The sequence below is a fragment of the Sphaerodactylus townsendi genome, linkage group LG09 (assembly GCF_021028975.2).
Source record: "Sphaerodactylus townsendi isolate TG3544 linkage group LG09, MPM_Stown_v2.3, whole genome shotgun sequence".
Lineage (NCBI taxonomy): Eukaryota > Metazoa > Chordata > Lepidosauria > Squamata > Sphaerodactylidae > Sphaerodactylus > Sphaerodactylus townsendi.
The window spans coordinates 92,470,215-92,495,504 of record NC_059433.1 but is presented as its reverse complement, the minus strand read 5'-3'; the positions used below and the strand labels follow the sequence as shown (position 1 = coordinate 92,495,504).

Genomic DNA, 25,290 nt, shown 5'->3' with positions numbered 1-25,290 from the left:
CAGGATTTAATTTGTCAATGCCACCAAATATTTGCAGCAAAAAATGTGAGATTCAAAGGACTGCATACATTGATCAATCTCAAAGAAATTCAATGTTTGCTGCTGAAGAAATCCAGTTGAGTTCAAGGGTGATAAATGTTTTGCATTTTAAATGTCATTCTTGTGATCGAGATAGACTAATGGTCCAATCGAAGGGGTAGGGTGGGGGGAGAAACAATTCTTGGAGGCAGTGCAGGGCTGTACAGGAAGATTTGCCTTTCCCAAGGCACTTATCCTGGGGAAGGGGTAAATCTACCAGCAAGCACCGTGTCAGTGCCCCTGCACTACTGTTGACCCTGCTGGCATAGTAGGTTGTTCTGGAGGCATAGCAGGGGGCGGAGCTGATGTAAGTCAGTGTCCACTCCAGCTTTGCCTCTGGATGCGCTATGGCCCAAGGCTCTGATCTATGCCACCCAAAAGGGTGGTGTAGGTCCATGAAGTCCTATGGAGGGCTTTTTGGCAGTAGGAAGGTTTTTTTTGGCTCCCTGTGCCATTGAAAAGCCCTCTGAAGGTGGAGGTAGAGGAGTGGGGTGGCAAGCAGTGCTGTCCGCACTTGTCTGGGCCTCTGGATTGGAGTGCCTGGCTACAATCCAAAGGGGAAAGCTGAAGCCATCTTGGAAGCAGTGGGAGGGTTTTCGGTTAGCTGGGAAATGGGTCAGTAAAAACACTTTGCTATTATTACAAACAGAAATAGCTAGTATGCTTTCCAGGTGTAGAACTGCAGTCACACAGTCAAACATGATATAAAAATCCTCAGGTTGTTCCCACAAAATTTAAGGATTTTGTAATGTGCATTACAAAATGTAAGGATTTTGTAATTATACAAAAGCATTCAGGGGAGGGTTTTGTGCAACAATCACTCTTTTAGGCTTTGCCGCTGATAATAATCTCACTAATTTCCAGTTTGCTGTTGAAACAGCAGCAGTAATCTGAGGGATTAGCACAATTCTAATGCAGTTCACAGGTGTCAAGTGTGCTCAGTAAGCATGCTTGTTACTGCAAAACTATAGTTATCTACCAGTAGTGGGAAGAATTTAGTAAGGAATGTAGTAAGAAGGGGAATAACAAATAAGAGTGTATAAAAAACTTGACTGGACCAATTCATTCACATGCGAATATATTTAGATTTATTTTGATTAGTTGATTTCACAGTTTGATAAATATGAAATTAGCAAAGATCACACGAGTGCGATTGTTTTGCACATACTGAAGGAGAGTTAGTTTTTATACTTCACTTTTCTTGACCATAAGGAGTCATAAAACAGTTTACAATCACCTTCCCTTCCTATTCCCACAACATATACCTTGTAAGGTAGATGGGGCTGAGGGAGTTTGGGGAAAACTAACAAGATCACCCAGCAGGCCTCATATGTAGGAGAGGGGAAACAAATCCGGTTCACCCGATCAGAGTCCACTGCTCATACGGAGGAATGGAGAATCAAACCTGGTTCTGTAGATTAGAGTCTGCTGTTCTTAATCACTACAATGTGCTAACTCTGCTTTTTTATGGTTTATGTGTGTACATATCAATGTATAGAAATGCAATGTGTGTACACAAATGTCCATTTAGCAGTGTATATATTTTTAATGGATACACATGGCAAGGATAAAGGCCTCCTAGCAATTCCAACCATGAATACACGTTTGCTTTTTTGTCAATAGACATCTCAAGAACTTTGCTTCCTGTGTTGGGGAGAGTTTTGTGCATTAGACTCAATGGAAGTTTTGTGTATCCCATATTCACCTGTGCTCTTTTCTCCTTATGACCATGATAAGTGAGTGGAAGAGATTTTGGTTCCCTCCTATGCCATTTTCACTTCCTCAGGCTGTCCTATGTAGCTGCTCTTGACTCACCTGCACAGGTAACCATGTAAGTAACGGGATTGTGCAAATGGGGCCAACTGCAGTGGTTTGATGATGCAAACATGGCACCAGGAGGTGTTGAAGCTAGTTCCACCTGTGCACTGTGAATGCGAGATGAAGAAGGCATGGGTGAGTCTGGGAGGCACAAAACTCTGAATGAATGTCTAATGCAAAGTCCTACTAACCAACGTGAGAACTTTGTAATGTATGAAATGATTTGTTTTTACAGTGATGTCCACAATGATGCACTTTATCATCATCATCATCATCATCATCATCATCATCATCATCATCATCATCATCATCATGAAAATGATGATGAAGGAGGAGATGAGGATAATGATGATGATGATGAAATCACAGCTGCCAGATCTTCTGCTGATGATAATCACTTGGGAAAACAATTACTGGTTTGTACCATAATCCATTTTCAGCTCTTGGTATTTTGTCATCTTTTTCCAGTTCTTTTTCTTCAACCTTGCTGTCACCAAGTATTGCTACAGCAATTACCCATACTTTCCCCCCCTCTTTTCAGCCTGGTATATTATGCACCTATACTTTATCCAATGAATCATTTTAGCTACTGTGTTATGCTGTTGTTTATAATGGGTTTGTGTGATCTTGCACAGTCTTAATATATTATCTACTGTTTCTTCTACTTCTTTGCACAATCTACATTTTGAAGTTTTTCAGTTCTGGATTTAATTGCATTCATTCCAATAGCTTGTTCTTGAGCAGTTACTACCATCACCACCACTACTACTACTTCACTACTACCTGGGAATATATATCATTGATCACAGTTGAAGAAGAAGAAGAGCTTGGATTTATACACAACTTTTCTCAACCAAAAGGGATCTCAAAGTGGTTTATAAACTCCTTCCCTTCCTTTCCTAATAACAGACACCCTGTCAGGAAGTGGGTCTGAGAGAGTTTTGAGAGAACTGTGACTAGCTCAAGGTCACCCAACAGACGTCATGTGTAGGAGCAGGGAAACAAATCCAGTTCATCAGATAAGAGTCGCTGCTCATGTGGAGGAGTGGGGAATCAAACCCAGTTCTCCAGATTAGAGTCCACTGCTCTTAACCACTGCACCACTACACCACTGCTGGACATTCTCCCAAGTAAACATATATAGGATTAGGCTGCTAATCATATTTCTCTGCCTGCAGCTTATCATTCTTGTCCTCCCACACTCCTTGAATTAGCGCAAAGGCATTTCAGATGACTGGTGCCATGTTTCAAGCTACCTCCACATTGTCTGCCTCCATCTGTCTCCGCTTCCACAAGACAAATTGAAATGACAGCTGCTGTCAAGTATGGGACAATACAAGGAGTGGCACCCTGGTTTATGACTGAGACAAAGAAGTTGTTAACAAGCAGCTGCTACTTTGCGGGAAGTGGTCAGGAGAGGGCAGGGGCTCGGACAGCGATGTGTCAGTGCCTATTCATGTGATGTATTGCCCAAGTAATTTTGCAGCCTGATCAAAGAACTCTTTGCATCACTATCACATGACGCTGAGGGAAAGGTAATGTTAAAATAGATAGGACTGTTTTAAGTCAGGTGTGGAAATGATCAAATGATACTTCCTCAAACTCATTCCACCATCATCAAAAAGACTTGGTCAGTTGCCTATAAAATCCCTTCGGTTTTATGTAGGAGCTCTGAGGCCTGGTATTCCCTAACTGAATTTCTTATCCATGTACGGTCAGGAAAATGGGCATGGGAAAAGGTCCCATCTCAAATTTCTGACAATACTTTTCTCCCAAAGTACGTTCAAGTGCCAGAATGAATTCCTCCCGGCAGAGATTCTCCACAACCTTTCTATTTTAAAGTTTACAATTTCAGTAGTATTAAATGTTTTAATCTAAATATTCTTCAAAAATTATCTGTTTTGTAGAGCGATACAGCCCATAAATTGAATTTACATATTCCTGTGCTTGTGGCCTAGGGCTGAGAGCATGGAGGGGGAAGCCATTGGGCTGGCTCTGCACCAGTGGCATGGCTCCTTTCTTCCGGGGGCGGGAGGTGAAGGGGGAACTGTCAGGCAAACCTGACAAGAATGGTCATCATCCGGGTCTGACATGCCATCCCCTACTTAGCCAGGCAGCCAGATGTGTCTTGCCCTATCTGGGTCACACAGCAAAACAAACTCATATATCTATCCTCAGAATTAGCTGGAAACAGCTAATTTCTTCACTTTGATTAAAAAAATGAAGTATTAGTGACTGGTGGTTGGGTTTGGCTCTGGAAACCTCCAGCATCAAATTCATCTCAGCTATGAAGGGTGTACCAAAACTAATTTTGAAGAGATTTGTCTGTTCCCTCTGTCGTTTCCATCAAACTCTTTGTTTTGTTTTGTTTGGTGTCTTCTTATTGACCATCTTCCCTGTTTATGTTTTAACTGCTGTGAACTGTTTTATTTTAAAGCTGTTTGCCAATCTAGGGTGTTACTAGCATGGAAAGGCAGATTAAAATGTCTGAAACAAACCAACAAACCTACAAGCAGTGGCCTTTAACAAGTCAGTATGGCCACAACCAAATAACATTTAATGTTGCAGTCCTAAATGCACTTACTAGGAAGTGTGTCCCACTGAATTTGATGAGACAATGGGGAACTTCATGGAGGAAATGTTTTATTTTCTGTTCAAAATTTTTTAAATGAATTGTGCAGAAAAGGGCCCATATCTTGCCAGTTATAAAAGTTCTTCACTGGCTGCTGATTTACTTCTGGGCCCAATTCAAACTGCTGGTTTTGACCTATAAAGCTCTTAAATGATCTAGTACCAACAGAGGCGTAGCTCCAAGGGGACCTTGGTGTGATGGCGTAGCTTGGCATCCTGTGGGGAGTGGTGGTGAGGGCATTCTGGGGGTGCGTTGGGGGCATTCCAGGGGCATGGTGGGGCAGTCCAGGGTGTGGAGGGGGCAGAGGACACACCAGTGCATTAGGGTCTTTTCCCCCTTGCTACACCTCTGAGTACCAGGGTAACTGAAGCATTGCCTTATTCCACATGACTCAGTCTGCCAGTTCAGGCCCTGCTCCAAGGTCCTCCTCTATATGTTTGTTCTGAAATTAAGTGGGTAAGCATTTGAGGTAGGGCCTTTTGTTACAACACCCGGATTTTGGATAACTTGCATGACACCAAATGTGTTTTATTTTCAAGTGTCAGATGGAGACATTTCATTATCTTTTGACTTTTAGAACCCCTACAAGAAATTCTAGCCACATAATTTTTGATTATTGTTCTAGGCTGTGTTTTAGAGGCTTCTTGATGCTGTTTTTAGAATATTGACAGTATCCTGTTTATACCTATTAATTGTGTTATTTTTTTTTTGGACAGTAAGGAGCCTAGAAGGGTATAATCAAATGAAATTGGTTTCCATTTATATTCTGTGCTTAGTCACTTTTACTTTAGCATTTTATTGTTTTTATATTATATGTTGCCTTCAATATATTTGTTTAGATAAGTGAGTTATAAATATCTTAAATAAATAACAAGAATTGGAAACCCTGATGGATATTAATTGTCGTTTACAAATCGATGCAAATGCTGGTATGCAAGAAAGGTGCTAAAATTCGTTTTAATTTACTCTTCCCTCATTTGAGCTAAGAATACTCTATTTTATTTTATTGTTATTTGTTGGAAATATTTACAAGTTACCTGACAATAGTGCTACCAATATGATAAATTTAGCATGCGACAGAAATGGATACAAGGCACAATAAAAGTCAGCACCCTTTTAAATTTAAGGAGTTTTTTTCAAAAAAAGATATCATTTTATAATGCAATTCTACACAGAATCATAGCTTTTATTGAAGTTATTGGGATGGATTCCACCACTCTCTAAGTAGCCCTCACCTCAGTTGAAGAGGCATTTAAGTTAGACGAAGGCTCCTTAAGCTGGAGGAAGGCTTTAAACTTCAGCCGGAAAAAAAGGTGGGATATGAAGTTAAAGATAGAGGCAGCATCCACCATAAGGAGCCTAGAAGGGTGTAATCAAGTTATGAAATTGGCTGGAATAGAAATTTAAAAGCTGAATGAATTAATAAGGTATAGGAAGCTTGTAGGATAATCATAGTGTTCAGCTGTTTAACCAGCTATTCAGGGAACCTACTCCATCTGGTCACAGACACTCCTCGTTGGAAGAGACAACAAATGCAGCCAACAGGAGCTCCTGGATAGGCTTTTCCAGTGGTCAGAAGCCAGGCTTTCTCTGCTGTACCAGACATTTCTAGTCACAAAGCAGTTCAAACTAAGGAATTGCTTGCTTCACATGTATTAGAAGCTTAGGCCCTTTTCCAGACTGCAGAAAGAGCCCTGACAAATTCTCAGCAGGAATTCTTGCCGGTGGAGGGTAGGGGCCGATTCCCGCACGGGACAAGTATATGCAGCTGCCCCCAAGCAGGAGGCCAGTGATGGTGGGGAGCCGGCGTTTTGCATGCTGAGCCGCCTCTCTTCCCATCCCTCTCCCACTCACCTTGCCAGCCGTCCGTAGCCGGCTGCTGGGACTCCTAAGAGGCCAGCCCACGCTTGCCTCCCTCCGGACTCCTCCAGGGGTTGGAGGACAGCGAGGGAGGGTCTCAGCAGTCCAGTAGAGTGATGAAGGCGACGAGGTTAGTGGGAGAGGGATGGGGAAAACAGTGTGTTCCTGGCGGTGCCGTCCAGGAGGGAGGTTTTTGGAGGCGGCCTGACGCAGCCCTGGGGGTGGTGGAGGGGAGCCAGGTCGGCGCTGCTGCGTTTTAGCAGCACCGCCTGTGCGAACGGCTCCCTGGGGACGGTGTTTTTGCTGTCCCCAGGGCGCCATAAATGGCCCGTGCGGAAAGGGCCTCAGAGTGAGCCAGTGTGGTGTAGTGGTTAAGGTGTCAGACTAGGATCTGGGAAACCCAGGTTTTAATCTCCACTCTGCCACAGAAATGTGCTGAGTGACATTGGACCAGTCACTTTAAGCCCTCACCCTGGCTAGTAGTTGGATGGCAAATCTTCAAGGAATACCAGGGGTGTGATGCGGAGGCAGGCAATGGCAAACCACCTCTGAATGTCTCTTGCCTTGAAAACCCTATGGAGTTGCCAGAAGTCAGCTGTGACTTGATGGCAAAACACACACACACACAAAAGCTTGACTTTGCTCCCCTGCACTAAAGAAGCACATTGAAATTTGTTGCAGTTTCTTGATTTCAGTAATTTCCATATCCCAGCAGATGTGTCATGTGCTGTGTGAAGCATTATTCCTAGCAAATGGTGCTTATAGTTTTCTGATTAAAAAAACACTGAAATAAATTATCACCATTCAGTGTTTCCAAACACTTTTTAGAATGGTTGTCATCTCAAACACTGTGCCACATTTGTTTTAAGGATAGGTAATTAGTCTGTAAGATTTCAGTATAAAAATTCAGTTGGGTAGGGATATTTGTAATCTATGAGCAGATTTGTTAGAATGATGGCAGAAATTTGTATGGTTCTGTTGGATTTGGGGAGGAGCTATGGCTCAGGGGTAGAACATTTGCATTGCAAACAGGGGTCAGAGTCCATTGCTGAAATCTCCAATAAAAAGCTCAGGTAGCAGGTGATGTGAAAGGCCCGAGACTCTGGAGAGGAGCTGCCACTCAGTGTAGACAATGCTGATGTTGCTAGACCAGCGGTCTGACTCAGTAAACAGCAGCTTTATGAGTTCATGTGGACTACCTGTTAAGGATGGAATTTAGGAAATGGCTCAGATTAGTCCTATAAATCAATTTATTTGATTATTTTAGTATTAGATTTCTATCCCGCCTTTCCCAACTTAGGTTGGAGTCAAGGTAGCTCGAATGGGTTTAGGCTCATTTCTTTAATGTGGCAAATGTAGTATCTTTGACTTTGATAGCAACTATATTTTAACAAGTAGTATGACAGCCAGGGTGGTGTAGTGGTGTAGCAGTTAATCAGTAGTGGGGTTTAAATTCTTCTCACTCTGCCATGAAAACTCATTGGGTGACTTTGGGCCAGCCATGCACTCCTAGCCTAACCTAACCTGAGGCTAAATTGGACAAAAGGAAACAATGAAAGTGGCTTTGAATCCCAACAGGGTATGAATGAAGTAAATCAATAAATATATTCATATTAATATGGCCAATATTACCATCGTCTCATAGGTAATATCATGTATTGTGTTCTGTTCACCTAGGAGATTTTCAGAACAAGTATGTTTGGCACATAGAGATATTTGGCACATAGGGGATATTGCAGATAAATCTGAACAAAAAAATTAGAAAACCCATAAGTTTCAAACTATAATAAAAACAACAGCAGCAGCATCACATTTCACAGGTAACTTGAATGTAACATCTAAGTGGAATGTGGATGTGATTTTTAAACTCCTGCAAAAGAAAGAAAGAAAGAAAGAAAGAAAGAAAGAAAGAAAGAAAGAAAGAAAGAAAGAAAGAAAGAAAGGTGATTCTCTTAGTGTCCCACTAGTCCTAGCCCTCTCTGAGAAACGGGCCAGAAAACGCCATTCAAAGAACCCCTCGCGATGTACCCTTCACAGGCTTTTCAGACGATGTGCCAACCGGGCGTATCCCATCATATGCTTATCGGACCCTCCGAGCCTAGGAGAAGGGTCCGTTTGGGCTCAAGCCCGGGGCTGGTTCTGAAAGGGAAACCTCTGCGACTCACTTGGGGGGGGGGGGCAGGACCTGCTTCTTCCTTCTCCCCCATCCCCGCGCCCCCAGCCGGCTGGCTGCGCGCCAGTCGTTTCTGGCTGTCCTCCGCGTGCCTTTGCCAGATGCGAAGTGTCGGCGTTGGCCGAGCCCTATAAAGGGGCCGGACGTCCGACGACCGCGGCTGCCCCGGTGCAGAAATCAGTGCCAGGCTGCGGAGCGCAAACGGTGCCGAGCGAGACCATGAGCCACGGGCTGAGCCCTCCGTGGGGCTACTCCAAGGAAAACGGTGAGTGAGTGCGGAGGGGGCTTACGGGTATCTCGCCGAGCCCTCCCTTCAGGGGCCAGGGGTCGGGGGGGGGGTCCCAACTCCCAAGGCAGGCTGGAAAGCGCACAGAGCGCATCTTCCCTCGCTGCACCTGCAGGCGGCTTGGTGAGACCAACGGAGCCAGCCAGCATCTCTGCTCGGGCGCACGGAGGCCTCCTTTTGTGTTGCTGGGCAGCCCTTCATTTACAATCGAGATCGATTTTCCAAAGCCGCTTTCAACGGTCATAAAGTGACAAAACTTTTTTCCCCCCAGTTAGAAGTATTAACAATATATCAGTTGTGCAACAGGCCAAGATACACAGAGTAGGGGGGAAAACAAAAACCAGCAGCCAGAAAAAAATGCAGAATGAATGCAATAAAAATATCCTAAACTCTGGGGACTCGTTGTTGTTAGCATTTTGTATTGCAAAGTCAGCTAAAGAAACAGATGCCCAGTTGCTTTGGTTTGCTGGCAGAGTTGCATGTTCTGCAGGTTAACTTTTTTGTTTGGCAAAATTGTGCATATGTACTTTTTACAAATACTTGAGATATTTCAATGTCAGGTAGTACCACAGAGACAGATTTATTTATTGAGGTGTGTTTGTGAAACGTAGCAAACCTAATCTTTTCTTGGTAGAATATCTTGCCCTGTTCTTGTTTTTTGTTCATTTCTTATTTTCTTTGGGTTTTTTACACATATTTTAATAAGTTTATGGATATTTTATTTACTTCTTTATTTGAAACATTTCTGTCCCCACTTATCTCCTCAATGTCAAGATAGTGAATGAAGTGGCAACCACGTTGCAAGGACATAAATCCCCCCCCCTGCAACTTTCAGAATTCCATCTAGTTTCACATGAAGAATTACTCAGAGCCTCAGAAAATTTTCAGTGCAATGCTAAGGAAAATTACTCCAGTCTAGGACAATTGAACAGGCTTAGACTGTAGTAACTCCCCTTTAGATTGCACTGTTTGGGTTATTTGGTGCCCCTGTGACATAACTCTTTTCCAAATGTCCACAGCAAACTCTAGCCATTTAATGTTAGCCAGTCAACAAGTGGCTTTTGGGCAGGGATGTTACTGGTCAGCTGTAACATCCAGTCTTTGATTTTATTTGCTCCTCCTGTCTCTAGATATAAAGTCTGGACATAAATATAGGCTTGAGCTCCTGGGCAAATGGAATGGCAGCAGCCGAAGGCTCTTGGCCATTGGACTGTGCCCTTTGCCTTTGAACAACCTGGGCTAGTGGATCCAGGGCCAAATACAAGATATTAGTTTTTTTATCTTAATTGTACTTTTAAATCTTGCATATGAATGGTATTTCATACAATTGTAAGTCATATTGGGTGGGCTTTTTCGGGGAGAAAAGTAGGGCATTGGTGATCTAAGTAAGTGAGGCAGCATGGTCACTCTTATTTTAGCAAGTGGTTGCTGTAATCCCTGCCACAAGATGTGATGGTGGCCACTAGTCTAGAAGGATTTAGAAGGGGCTTAGCCATCAGAGCTCAAGCACCTCCAGAATCAGAGGGAGTATGCAGCTGAATACCAGTAGCTAGGAGGCAACAGCAGGAGGGAGCTATTGACTTTATGCCCTGCTTATGGGCTTCCCAGAAATATTTTGCTGGCCTCAGCATGTTGGGTCCTCCCTCTTCAACTGACCTTGGAGGACTCTTCTCATGTTCTCGTTTCTGTGCTGTAGCCACACCAATGCTGCTAATTGAATCAGTAATGGTGATTGATGACATGGTTGTGTAGGAAGGGAGAGGCTGCCCAAACATTGTTTATATATTGTTGAAGGCTTTCATGGCCAGAATCAACTGGCGGTTGTGGTTTTCTCTTTGGCCAGGGTCTGGTGATTTTAGCTCCTGCTGTTTTGCCTGGATTTGTTGCTGGCAACTTCAGAGACATGTCATGGTAACATGTGTTTGAAACACAACTAAAATTGGAGGGCTTCTCAAAAAAGATGGTGTCAGGTTAGCAGTATGAGTTTTTTTCTCTTCCAAGGTTATAATATTGTCCCTGGCATTTAGGTTCACTAAAACCTTTTTTTAATAGCTAAAGTCACCAGAACGTGGTCACATGGCCTGGAAACTCACAACAGCCAATTTGTTTTTTTCATTTTTGGTTAACTATCAGTTAATTATTTAGGTGATTTTGCAAGGCATAATATTGCAAAAAGAGCACCCTTCACATCCTAAAATGAAATATTGAATTAAGCACCTGAAAAACTTTGCAATCTCAAGCTTATTTACTTGAATAGGATTCCTAACTTTTGTGTGGCATTTTCTTTTTTTCTTCTTCTTCAGAAACTCAAGTAAATAAATGCAGGATCATTGTGGAATGATTGGGGCATGATCTCTCTATATTTATTCACTATTAAAACCCATTTATTTATGTAGGTTGGGTAAGCAAATATTTCAATTTTTTACTTAGAAATCAATGGGAATAAAAATAGTTATACTTTGGCTTGATCATACCATCTGTGTATATTGTACTATAGATTTTATTTGCTTTCTACAAATACATGAAATAAAGCATAGTGTTCATTAAACTATCCCTTCTTTCTGCATTTTTGTGATATTGTTCAATAAAAAATGGGCACAATTCCAACAGTCTTTCATTGTAGCTGTGTAAAGTCGATCCATTTTAGTAAACTTACTAAACTTACATACTTACACACAATTTTTGTACTTTTCCTTAACTGAATGGTGATTTTATAGCAGAGATACTTGGCAATTGTATGTATTGGCTCTTCATACTCTGTTTATTTCTGTGTGGATAAAATGCTGCTAAGTTGCCGTTGACTTATGGCAACCCTATAGGGTTTTTTAATCAAAAGATAAAGCAGGTGGTTTGCCATTACCTTCCTTTGCACAATGAACTTGGTATTCCTTTTTGATCTGTCATCCAAGTACTAATCAGCTTCTGAGATCTGATGAGATCAGGTTATCTTGAACCATCCAGGTCAGGACTCCATGAAGCCATGAAATATTTGGTAATGTGGAACAATAACTTTACAGGTTACATGATATCAATGAAACAAAATGTCCATGTTTGGCTGGTAATTAACTATTCTTGTCTAATAAGAAACGGTGGCTAACAAGAGCACAGTGCTAAATGGTAAATACAATTCCTTAAGGCTGGCCATTCAATAAGTAGGAAAACTGTTGTGTGATGTTTTTCTTCTGGCATCTACTCAGAACCTGACATTTCCTTACTTTTTTGCTCAGGGCCTGATCGTTGGCATGAAACTTACCCATTGGCCAAAGGAAGTAATCAATCACCTGTTGCAATCCTTACCAAAGATGTCTTCAAAGACCCTGTTCTACTGCCTTGGTTTACGGGCTATGATCCAGGCGCATCAAAGGTCATCACAAACACTGGAAAAACTTGCCGGATTGCATTTGATGACACGTTTGATCGCTCAGGTTAGTTTCAGTTTTATTTTGGTAAAAAAAATTGGGATTAACATCTGTGCACCTGTGGAGATGAGAGATGAACTATGAGGAAGAAAGGGAGCTTTTGGCTGCTGCCTTCTTCAATTTCCAATCTATTTTATCAGCCACTGCTTCAGTTTTTGCATTTATTCCTGCATCTGTCATTCAGGTAGGGAGTTGGTAGTTGCAAAACCTCTCTTCCTTCCTACTCTGAGAATCTTGTCCACTAGTTACAGTGAGCACATGTACAATATGTGCAAAGTGTATCACTGATTTTTGTTTATATGTTCTTTGAGTAATGATTAGGTTATATGCAACACATATACAGCTGAATGTGTGGTTTAAACCCCACATTGATCCAGGTACTGATTGATCACTGCCTTCATTTGTATAGTGAAAATGTGGTGGGTTTTATTTGTTTACAGGCAGGTTTTACCTGCATTTATTGTAACAAGGTGAGCAAGATGTTAAGGCTCCTTGTATAACCAACACTGTTAGCCCTGTTGTCCCAGTGGCTGTACCCTGACCTCTGCAACTGGAGATGGTACAATAGAAGTGTGCATGTACAAGCCACACCTAGTGCCATTATTAGGGACTTGGGTACCAGTGTCATCATTTCTCATACTTTTCTATCCCGTTTTCTCTTTATTTAGTCTGTAAAAATGTAGCCCCTTCCAAGACCTTGGCACCTTTGTAGACAGATTTTTTATTTGACTTTTATATGTGTAGATAAGAAATAGCTTCCAGTTGGATGCTGTGTATGATGCAGGAAAGAACCAATATAGTTCATTTACAGGTTGGGGGCTAATGAAGAATCATGAGAGGAACAATTCTGAAATCCTCCATCTCAGAAAATCTGTGCTTCTAGAATTGTATAAGCTCTCAGGATATTGTGAAGTCTGTTTCTTCTTTCTCCCCTTATAACCACTGCTCAAAATCTCCGTTCTCCTATTGCAAATTCAAGCACAGGAGGCTATTCTTTTCTTTCTTTCTTTTTTGATTACTTTACAAAATCATACATTTATACCTACCAAACACGTGGACTCCACCAAACATGTGGGAATTTTTACTTTATTGGTGAATTGTCTCATAGTGCTGTTTCCATGATCACTGTGGGACCACCTACTTTATTATTAGAAAGAGTCACTCCAAACACACTGAATGGCCCCATATGGTTTGAACCATAAAAATAAAATGTTCATGGTAATGTTCAGAACATTCAGTAACTATATATTTGACCTTGGTATGGATAATGATGCTGCAGACAAGCAGTTATTGATATGATGTTTATTTTGAACCTAAGTAATTTGTTCCAAGAAAACATTCCAAACATCTACCTCCCTCTCTTGAAGGAAAATACCAAAATATCAGAGAAGGAAGAGACAAGAACATGAAGACCCATCCTAGATATTCCATTTGGCCATGAGTTGTGTTAGGGGTATCACAGTCTGGCTTATGGTCAAACATAATGTCTAGTTTGAAATTAGGAGAGCAGGTCTACTGAGAATCTAACTCAAGCCTACCCAGTAGGGCTTACTCCCAGGGAAATGTTCTTGGGGTGCCACTATCAATCCTTGATAGGAAAGCAGGGTCTTTGAGTTATTCAAAATACATTGAATGTTTACAATTCATTTCTTGTGAACCTTTCTGAATCATGTTTCTTTTTTACCGGGACTATTGTAACAGCCTGCCCTGTTTACTGGGTAATGATAATGCTATTATACACTCCAGTGTCATAAAACTAAGGGCTGATTGCCACTGCAAAATTCATGAAATTAATCCCATGAAATGCAGTAATAATGAGTGAAAAGACTGCCATGTGCTTTATGTACTAGTAAGCAGCAGACTTATCTTTGCCCTGTTCTCTCTTGTGAGCCAAATTTTACCACTGCCCACTTTACACATTTGAGATGTTTGTGTATTTTGTACTTAGGTATTCATATCTGATTAAGATTAAAAAAAAGAATTGGCCACAATGGACAGTGTTTCAGTCAAAAGCCTTTGTTGTCCAAAACTCAAAAGCAAGAAGAAAGGCATGTTCTAACTTTAGCAAACCTCCCATGGCCTGTAGTGTGGGCCTATAATATTTCTGCTGAATGTAAAACCTAAAATTTTGTTGTGGGTTTTCTGGGCTGTGTAGCCATGCTCTAGTAGTTTTTGCCAGTTGATTCCAGCCATGAAAGCCTTTGACAGTATATGGTTTTAATTGTTAACAGCTGGGACTGATTTCCATGTTGACACAATGGGTTACAATCCACCTGTGCTGCCATGAAGAGATAGCCTCTTCTCTGAGTGTAAACAATCTTATATGGCTGTTGTGATGATAGAATGGCAAGGGGAACAGTCTTCCCAGGCTCCTTGTAGGAAGAGCAGAATAAAAACAAAATAAATATACCAGGAAGCTTTCAATGGTGCAAATTAGCTCCTAGTGCTGTTCCACAAATGTTAGTATGGTAACTTGGGCAAGAACTTCACAGTGGGGACAAAGGGAAGATTCTAAAGCCACTCTCATAGTTTTGTGTGTGTGTAGAAACTTACCATTGGATTTAGTGGTATTCTTCATGCACAGTGCTGTTGCATGAGATTTGAATTGGCTTTCTGCGAGCCAACAATATCTTCTATGTGCAGAAAGACACATGGCCAAATCATAATGTGTTAACATAAGTCTATATAATTGCAATTTGTAACACATAAAAAGTCATGCACCCTTGTCTTCAGTTTGACATAGAATTTGATGGATATGTTAGCATTTAAATATGAGCATATTTTGCAACTCCATGAAGATGGATGGAGTCAACTGGCTTTTTAATTTAATAGGAAAAGTTCCCTATGGACCACACCACTAGGGGACCGACAGGGGCTAGAGAAAGCTGAGCCAAGTGGGCCTGTGGTGCTGGTGGCGTCATAGGGTTTATGCAGCTTGGCCCTGTGTTGTGGCAACGATGGCACCAGATGCAGTCCACCCCCTTCCCTAGGGGGTCACTTGGCTTAGCTTGCTCAAGTGCTATTGTAATGACCCAGCCTGTTCATACAGATTGAGTTCAATAGAATATAGCTCAACTAAATGATAAGAGATTTGTGGGTTAAGAAATTTAATAATATTGTTTGCTTAGCATTTATCACTTAAGTAGAAGTGTTTCAGCATCTCTTGTCTGTAGAACAATACTGTAGGTTGTACTTCACAGAGAAATCATTGACAACATTTGTGTAAACTAGTAACCTTGCATTACTTGTAGTATTAAAATATTGTGCTCCTGCTCTGGTTTGTTGCACATTCATGGTTTACTGCATGCTACTAAAGTATTTGTTGTTATTTTATGGACATATGCTGGCACATCAAGTTTTAGGATTTGGCTATTTAGAGACAATACTCATCTTAATGGAAATTCCACGAGGAAACAGACTGGCCTTGTTTGTTTTGCTGTCCTAATTTGTGGGCATGACAGAACTTATCCATTCTTCAGGCAGCTCTCTGAGATCTTTACATAACAGCATGTTGTTGATGGTGATTTATTTTTGTATTGATGATGCATACCAATCAAACTGAGAAGAACCGCACAGCTGAAACAGAGAGATGGCACTTGATGCAGTCATTTCTGAGCCAACTACAGAAAGAAAAGTCCAAGTTAAGCCTTTTGCTCTGTGCTTAACACATCTTTTATCTTTGGGTATTCCAGCACATAGGGTATCAATCACTGACATATGACCAGCAATGTCCTGGCACAACAGGATTTAAGACCTGTGCTAGCATTAACTTTGAAATTCCATGCTATGCTGTTGCTAGAGGTCAAAAAACTTGAACGTTGTTCAAACAAAGGCCTTCACGGATTGCTGCAGTAAATTGGGTTATCAACTTTCTTCCCCTGGAGACATGGGTTCCTTTCCTTTTATAGGCTACAAACAAAGATATTTAGTATCTCAAGAGTCTGAGGGCTAGAACAGTAGGGTAGGGCACTAAAAATCAGGATAAAGACTACTCTTTTGCAGGTGTTCTTCAGTCTCTATGCCAAACTATCTTACAATAAAAGCCTTCTGCCTATCAGCAGTTGTTTTCAATTATGAAAAATAGCATTGCATTAGATGGAAAATTTCCTTCTTGGATATGCAGGCCACCTAATTGCACATTGACAAACACACATAGCTGGCTTTATTGACCATAATGACAAAGAACGTGCCAAAATGATCTGCTGAGGCAATGTTTGTTTATTTCTGGACCCGTTAATACGTCCATATTGACACAGCCAACTGTGCTGTACTGTTACTTTGTTTTTATCACGAAATAACATGGCAGAGAGAACATTTTGTCTCTTGGGGAAGAAGGTGCCTCATTATTTTCACTTGTGGATTATCACCTGTCACTGTAAATCTGGCAACAGGTGAGGCTTTGAGATCTTCATATCTATAAGACTAGGTTTCCCCATAACTATAAATATCTGGAACTACATTCTTGGCTTATAGACTTTGTTTTTACCTGGCTGTTAATGACCTCTTATGTACTGAAGAATCGCTTGTGTGTTGTGTGGCATAGACTGCCACCTTCCTGTTTTTGCTAGTCAGAATTTGGCATCATTGCATCAGTGAATCCTGCAACAAGAATCACTGGTTTTGTGCGGAAAATCCACAACGTACAAAATTTGTTTGAAATGCCTGCCTTCAGTAAGGAAAATCTAGTAATAGAGAATATATGAAATTTACAGTTAAGAAAAACAAAATTTGGAACTTAGATGCTCCCCTCCCCCTGCATAGAGCAGTAGATACTTCAAGGTAGATAGCCATATGCTGTAATGGCAAAATAAAGCAAGAACCCAGTAGCACTTTTAGAGTCCCACAAGATTTATCCCGGCATAACTGTTTGTGAGCTGGAGCTCACTTCATCTGATGCATGAAGTACACATTGATTAGGCTGGTGCATTTGCATTAACATCTGTATCTGGATGGTCCAGGCTAGCCCGATCTCATCCAGTCTCAGAAGCGAAGCAGGGTTGGTATTGTTAATATTGGAATGAGAGGCCACTAATGAAGCCTAGGGTCACTATGCAGAGGTAGGCAATGGAGAACAACCTCTGAACATCTCTTACTCTATAAATTAGCTGCAACTTTAATCTATCTATCTATCTATCTATCTATCTATCTATCTATCTATCTATCTATCTATCTATCTATCTATCTATCTATCTATCTATCTATCTATCTATCTATCTATCTATCTATCTATCTATCTATCTATCTATCTATCTATAATTGTATAATACAACTTGTATTACAATATTTCTTCATTCATTGACGTATATTCTTATTTAACACATTACATTGTTTCATTGTAAGAAAGAAAATATTGAATTTAAGTAGAAGAAAGAAAACAAAGTAGGAAGAGAAAAAAGTACAGAAGTGACAAAATTTGTATCAACAATCCTGTCTTGAAGTAAGAAAAATGAAGAAGCAAGTTTCGTCGTTAGATTCTTAACTTTTCCTTACTTTGTAAATTGACTTCCGTTAATGCATACTAACTATAATTAATAACGTTAACAATATTTACATTAACAATAAATGCGATAGCTTATAATACTTTAAATATTCTATTATTTGTCTTATATTTTTTGTCTAAATATTCTGTCCATTGAACCCATTGAGTATTAGAATTATAATTTTCTTCTAGTTCATCATAGTCTAGTTCACCAGAAATTTTTGCTATTTTAACTAACTTCAACATCTTCATATGCCATTCAAATATTGATGGTATTCTTGATGTTTTCCAATTTCTTGCTAGAACCAATCTAGCTGCTGTTGCGAAGTATTGAAGTAATACTCTTTTGTCTTTATCCATATTGACATCACATATCCCTAATAAATATATCTCAGGCTTATATTTTATTTGTAGCTTAAGAATAACTTGAATTTCTTTATGAATTACACTCCAAAAATTTTTAATTTTTATGCAGGTCCACCACTGATGAAAAATGACTTATCCTTTTTACCACACTTCCAAAATATTGGTATCTGTTTTGAAATTTTTGCCAATTGATTGGGTGTAAGATACCATCTGTATCTAATTTTGTAAAAGCGTTCTTTAATATAATTACTTCTCATGAATTTTAGACCTGAATTCCATAGTTTTTCCCAATCTTCTGGATTGGGTGCCCCAAATCTTTGGCCCATTTCACCATATAGTCTTTTATAACTTCTTCTTCCATCTCTAATTCTAGGTCAAATTCATACATCCTTTTTATCAATTTATCATCTTTATTTAATAAATTTAGAGTAATTAGCTGCAACTCGACAACACTTCCTGCAACCACCACTGTTTATATTAACAACAGAAAGCAGCAGCAAGAGTGGGGAGAGATGTTACAAAATAGGCCAGTTCAAAACGGTTCCCACCAAAAGAGTAATCAGTCCACTGTGAGGGGGTGAGGACTACTCCCATTTTACATTTTTGCTTGCCCATAGAGTTTCTATCTTCTACTGTGCCTCTTTACTTGGTCCTTTTTCTGCTTACCACATCTTGTATCTTCACAGCAGGAAATAAGTGTGTGAGGCATGGCAAGAGTAAAATTCCATGTAGATTGAAAGTATGTATGAAGTAGCAGACTGTGTTGATTGTCAACCCCTCCTCTTCTGAATTGTGGGCAAAAAAGGGTGGGTATTCTGAGGCTATGGTCCTGTAGGGCAGTGAAGAGCAGAAATACATTTAAAGATGGACTATAATTGTGGCAAAAACACAGATAGTAGCTCAGTGAAAATATTAATTAAAAATTTAATAGGCTTCTGAAGCTTCAGAGATGTTTTGCAAAGAAGTTGATTCTCTTGGACAAATTTACTTCACTATACATATACATATACATAATTCACAGGAATTATATTGGCATGTGTGTACTGGGAATGCTAGCTTTATTTTATGAAGTTTTCATATAATAAGCCAGGCAATAATTCATTTGAATAGTGTCTATAATAAATTATTTGCGTAACTTGGGATAAATAAAATTTACAAACCCATGCAAACATCACTTATTGAATCATTATATCTAATTCTGAACCAGGCCAGGGAATGTGGATTAAAAAAGCTACACAATGGGGCCAGGGATAGACAGAAGGCATTTTTCTACAAGCCTGGTGGAAGTCCCAGGTTTACATAAAAAGATGAAATGTAAAAACAAACAAACCAGGAATTAGTAAGACCTAAATATCATAGAAATATAAGAAAAGTTTGCCACTGAGCAAACCAGTAAGCTATAAAATGCTAAAATGGTGGGCTGAAAGACAGGAGAGATTTCATGAAAAGGCTGGACAAGGACCTTTTAAAAATTTCCTACTGTGCTTCTTTAGCTCTTTGCAAAGTGTGATACTGCCCCAATAAATGGGAAAAAATGGAAAATTAGAAAAAGATGACTTCAGCTACACTGTCATGATAGCTGTCTGTATCTTAAAATGCAACTCCAAATGCCTGTTCTGTTATGTGGAATAATTACTTGTGCTTTCCAGGTATCTTTTTTGCCATTGTGTCTTGCTGTTCATATAGGCAGAAGTTAGGCACTATTTATAGATGGGACTTGTATGGCTTTTTGGCAAAAGCCCAGCCTCACTCACCACTGCTCTCCAAGTGACATGCACTTAACACTCAAATGACAAGGGAGAGTTATTATTGTTTTCAATATGCTGGCTGTCTACAAGTGTTGGCTACAGTATTGCTGTCTGGTCTCTTAATGTCTCTTTCCCACCCAAACAGAGTTCTAAAACCGGTAAAATACCATGCCCATGCACCTCAGGGCATTCACAAGCTAATCTCTGAGATTTCTCAGACCTAGGCCCTTTCCGCACGAGCAGGAAAGAGCGTCCCAGGGATGCTAAAAACAGCGTCCCTCGGGAGGGGATTATAATGGTTGTCGCTTTACCGCGCTGCAGCAGCTACCGGACTCGGGTGAACCCTAAGCGGTGCAAAGACGCTTCTTCTGAACGAGGTTCAGGGAGCGAGGTTTTTCGGAAGCAGCGTCTTCCAACTGCTGCCATGCGAACGGCAGTGGCTGGAAGATGCCATTTCCCCCACACCATCCCCGAATGCCTACCTTGTTTCCTGGCATCCAGCTCGTCGCAGAGGCCAGGGGACATGTCCCCCTCGCCTGCGACTCCAGAGCCATCGCTCCAGTCTGTGGGGGTGTGTGCCCTGGCCTCTGCGATGAGCCAGAAGCCAGGAGACAAGGTAGGCATTCAGCGACGGCGCAGCCTGTGTGAAGGCTGTGCCGCCGCCTGCCGCCCTTCTGGGACTGTCCGTGCGAACAGTCCTGGTGTGTGTGTGCATCGGCATTGTTTATGCCGACGCACCCCTGCACTGCTGCCGTGCGGAAAGGGCCCTAGTCTGAATCTATAGCCAGCGTGGTAGAAGGGTTAAGAGTGGTGACCTCTAATCTGGGCCCCTTCCGCACATGCAGAATAAAGCACTTTCAATTCACTTTCACAATGGTTTGCAGGTGGATTTTGCTATTCCGCACAGTAAAATCCAGCTGCAAAGTGCACTGAATGTGGATTGAAAATGCATTATTCTGCATGTGCAGAAGGGGCCCTGTTTGATTCCTTACTCTTCCACATGAAGCCTGCTGGGTGATATTTGTCTATTTTATTTTGTTTATTATTTTATTTGATGTCGTACTGTGCACTCCTTGTCAAGGCTGGGCTCAGGGCAACTAATACACATACTTTAAATGACATTGTAAAAACACCACATGGATAAGTTTATAGTTAAAACATTAAAAACATTTCGTACATTATAATTTCTCAAATGCTTCATTAACAAACATCACCCATGTATCAAATCAACTCTTGCTCCAGTTTGTTCTATGGGCAAGAGTGAAGGGGGCATAGTTTCAGAGGTCAGTATGACAATGTTTGGACCAAGCGGCTTCAGGTGTAACCCTGGTGAAACATCTCGATCTTATAGGCTCTGCAGAATTGATTTATATTCCACAGAGTCCTGATGTCCTCTGTGAGCGGTATGGGAAGATGCAGTCCTGATACAATGGTCCCAGACCGCTCAAGGCCTTAAAGGTTAGAACTAGAACCTTGAAGACAATCTGGAATTCAACTGGTAACCAGTGCCCCTGATAGAGCACAGGTCTTATATGTCCCCTCACTGGAGTACTCTCACAGCCAAATTCTGGACCAGTTGCAGTTTCTAGAGCAGTCTCAAGGGCAGGGCAGCATAGAGTGAGTTGCAGTAGTCTTGCCCAGAGATGACCATCACATGGATCACTGTGGCCAGATCTACATGGGACAGATAGGGGGCCAACTGCCTGGCCTGGTGGAGATGGAAAAAAGCCAACCTGGATATATTTGTGATCTTGCCATCCATTGACAAGGAGGACTCCAGGAACACACCTGGCTCTTTGTGGTAGAGGCAAGTGTTAAAGCCTCCCCAGCCAAATTTGGCAGTTGGGATCCAGTGAAGGAGTAATGTTTCAATTTCAGCCCAAAAAGCCATACTGATTGTGCTGTTTGGTCTGCTTTTAAAAGTCGGATAAATTCCTTTGGAATCACCTCTTGGTATGCCCTTCCAGGAGGGAGACTATTTATGTTTTTGATGCTGGTTCAAAAGAAGGTCTGAGGAGAAAGGGAGGGGCCTAGGTGGGCTGGCAGAAATACTATCATGTCAGAACTTTTTCAGAGGTCCAAATGGAAAAAGAGGAAGATCTGTGAGTGGCACAGGAAAGGGGATCTGTGGATGCCATTTCAGCTCACTTCCACATTGCCTGCAGCTGTTGATGCCATAGTCAGGTCACACTTTCATGCCCCTTGTAGAAGCAGCCTTGTTTTACTCTGACCTTCACAATGTAATGTAACTTGGGTTGCCAACTCTATGGTGGGAGATTCCTAGAAATATGAGGGGTGGAAGCTGGAGTATATAATGCTATGTAGTTTAGCCTCCAAAGTAGCTTTTTTTATCCAGAAGAATTTATTGCTGTCACCTGCCAAACAGTTACAATTCCAGGAGGTCTCCAGGCCCCACCTTGAGACTGACAACCCAAAATGCAATATGCTCATGCCTTGGAATGCTGGGGCTACTGACCTTGCTTTGTGATAACTCCTGCCTTTGATTCCTCTGTATTGTGTGTATATTGACTGAAAATAGCATATTACACATCTAATGAAGAGACTTTGGCTTACAAATTTTATGCCGCAATGAATTTGTTCTTGTTTAGATTGCCCCTCAAATTATTGAAGGGAAAGTACAATAATTTCTGTTCATTGAAGAAGTACGTGGAATAATTCCGTGCCCAAGAAGAGAAAATGCCCTGTTGCAACGGTCTCAGAACTCTTCAGTAAAAAAACCCCCCTCTGGTATTACACAGTTGTACAATTGCTGTGGCTGTGAAAAGTTTTCTTTTAACATTGGTTGTTTATTGCAGTATTGAGGGGTGGACCACTCCCCGGAATTTACAGGCTGCGTCAGCTCCACATGCACTGGGGTGCTACAGATGACAAAGGCTCTGAGCATGTTGTGGATGCAACAAGGTATGCCGGAGAGGTGAGTGTTTGCATGGAAATAGTATGGAATGCCTCTCTATCACTCCCACCCAGAGTTGTAGCGAGGGGAACTGCACTTGGGGCACGTGTGTGTCCTGCGCCCCTGCCACGCTCCCGCTCGCCTCTGGAATGCCCTGCCCCACCCCACCCTGTCACACCCCCACCCTCGTGTGTGTCCAGTGCAAGACGTCCCCCCTTTCCCCTGGGTGCTACGCCACTGTTCCCACCCCACCTAAATAGAAAGTCCAGGCTCACTTCCAGGGAAATATACTCCAGTTACCCAAAATATTTCCATTTCCACTTTCAGTTCTGAAATAATTTTAAGGAGATTAATGACATCATAAACTAGGTCGATTGGCCAGATTAATAATGGTATCCTGTGAGAAGGCAGGATCTTAGCAGTTTGTTTCTTGAGAATACAGTTTCATGGTGGCTTTGTATCGACTACTTGCTGGAAAAGGGAAGTTGTTTTTTTCTTCACACGTCAGTGGACAAAAGCACAGACCCTGGATCTTATAAGTGCTTTTTGTGTTCACTTTACAGTTCTTTGTATGTGCATTGAGTAAGTCTCATGTTACAGTCAGTACATGTACAGCTAAGCATATGATGCAAACCCCACATTTATCCCGGTACTGGTCACCAGTTGCAATCATAAAGTGAATGTGGGTTGGTTCTTTCTTACGAGCAGATGTCCACAAGTACAGGCAGTATTCACAAGTGTTCGAGGTAATGTGAACAAAAGGTGGTGATTTGGTAAAGCCTTGAAAACCTGAAAAAAAGCCATATTGACTTTTTTTGGGTTTTAATTTACCAATAAAAAATCCAAGAGCTTCTTGGAGTTCAGCATTCAGTTGAAGTGCTCCCCACTGCCATTTCCCAGGTCCACAAAGTCTAGAAAAACCATAGGGCAGGGGAGAGAAGAGCCACGGGGGAAGAGGATGTCCATGCAGACTTCGGAAACTGAAGCAGGAAAAGCAGAGCTTCAACTGAATGCACAAATGGGGTCCAGCATTCTGTTGACACTCTTCCCGTTGCAGTTTCCCAGTAGCCTTGGGTAACTACGGTAGAGAGATCAGAGCTTCTATGGAATGTTGTACTGAAGTCCAACATTCAGTTGAAGTTCTCCCCTACACCCCACCACCATTTCCTAAGTCTATGTGGAGTTTCGAAATGATGCAGGGAGAGCACAATCTTTTTTATTTGGTAGCTTTCGGGTAGTTATCAGCTTTACTCAGCTTAACTGAAAATTTCCAGGCTTTTAAAACATGAACCCAAAATGTGCCATATAAAAAAGATTATGTCTGCCCCTAATGCGAACTGGTCTACAATTTAATGTTCAAAGCATTTAACCCCTGTCAATGTAGCTGCACCAATTGTAGCTTCTTTGTTGTCTTCAAGGGTAGGCCCACGTTTTAGTAGTCCAGTTTAGAGGAGCATGGATTAGCTTGGCTGGGTTGACTGAATTAAAAAAAAGACTTCCCTTTTTATGCCATATGAAGTTGACAAAAGGCACTTTTTGCCAGCTGGTTTACCTGCTTCTGCAGCTAAACAGATGGAGGAAATGAGACTCTCAAAATATTCTATCAGAGGCCCCTTCCGCACATGCAAAATAATGCGTTTTGAAACCACTTTCACAACTGTTTGCAAGTGGATTTTGCCATTCCGCACAGCTTCAAAGAGCACTGAAAGCAGTTTGAAAGTGCATTATTCTGCATGTGCGGAAAGAGCCATAATGCCACATTTCACTTGGACTGCAGCAGTGACTGCAAAAATCACCTTGTGTGGGGAAACAGGTGTGGGAACAGAAATACGCCTGTGCATTTCCCTAAAAGTCTTCATCAAGGTGATGGATCAGTGTTTTGCTGCCCTATTACTGTATGATAACATTTATAATGTCTTCCTTGGTTTCCAGATTCATATAGTGCATTGGTATTCAAAGTACAGTAATTATGCAGATGCTGTGAGAAAGCCAGATGGTGTGGCGATTTTGGCCATTCTTTTACAGGTAAACCCTGAACTATTCATTCTTCCATATAGTATTATACTTAGTTGCATTTCTGTTCAGAACTGCTGTAACATCCGGCACTACATTACATTTATGTTGCGTTACCGTAAAGCAGTGTGATCAAAATGTGATTATTCTGGATCTGCAGAGCAATAAAACAGAGCACGGATGCAGATCTGCAAAAGAAATTCCACTGTTGTCTCACATCCTACCCAAATGCCACTCCTATTGCCAATGAATAGTTATTAATAATATGCGAATTTGTAGGACATTGATTCATAGGAGTCAGATGGCATTTAACACACACACACAAATAACATTTTTTAAAAGTTATTTTCTTTCGCCACTTCAAATGACAGACATTGATAAAACAGATCATAGGTAGTTTAATGATGGAATTAGTTGGCCCCATTTTTGGTATGCTATCATCAACCCCCCCCTCCCCGCACTCCATAAACTCAAGTCCCAACCAGAATTGAGCCCTTGTAGCCC

General features: G+C 41.3%; 1 protein-coding gene and 1 long non-coding RNA gene across 3 annotated transcripts in view; one reads left to right on the top strand and one right to left on the bottom strand.

The window, feature by feature from the left end:
• Positions 1-8,714: 8,714 nt before the first annotated feature.
• The window catches only part of LOC125438765 (carbonic anhydrase 3-like), a 47,412-nt gene continuing 30,836 nt past the window's right edge, over positions 8,715-25,290 (top strand). For both annotated transcript variants that reach the window (XR_007245400.1, XM_048507284.1), the window contains exons 1-4: positions 8,715-8,826; positions 12,075-12,272; positions 22,676-22,794; positions 24,706-24,798. Coding sequence is in view for 1 of the 2 variants with exons in the window: in XM_048507284.1 (XP_048363241.1) it covers positions 8,781-8,826; positions 12,075-12,272; positions 22,676-22,794; positions 24,706-24,798 (456 nt within the window). In the remaining variant the exon portion in view is untranslated. The remainder of the gene's footprint in view (positions 8,827-12,074; positions 12,273-22,675; positions 22,795-24,705; positions 24,799-25,290) is intronic.
• LOC125438767 overlaps positions 15,366-25,290 on the bottom strand; it is a 39,589-nt gene continuing 29,664 nt past the window's right edge. The window contains exons 2-4 of the long non-coding RNA XR_007245401.1: positions 18,778-18,940; positions 16,753-16,865; positions 15,366-15,842 (exon numbers count right to left, since the gene is read on the bottom strand). This is a non-coding gene — a long non-coding RNA (uncharacterized LOC125438767). The remainder of the gene's footprint in view (positions 15,843-16,752; positions 16,866-18,777; positions 18,941-25,290) is intronic.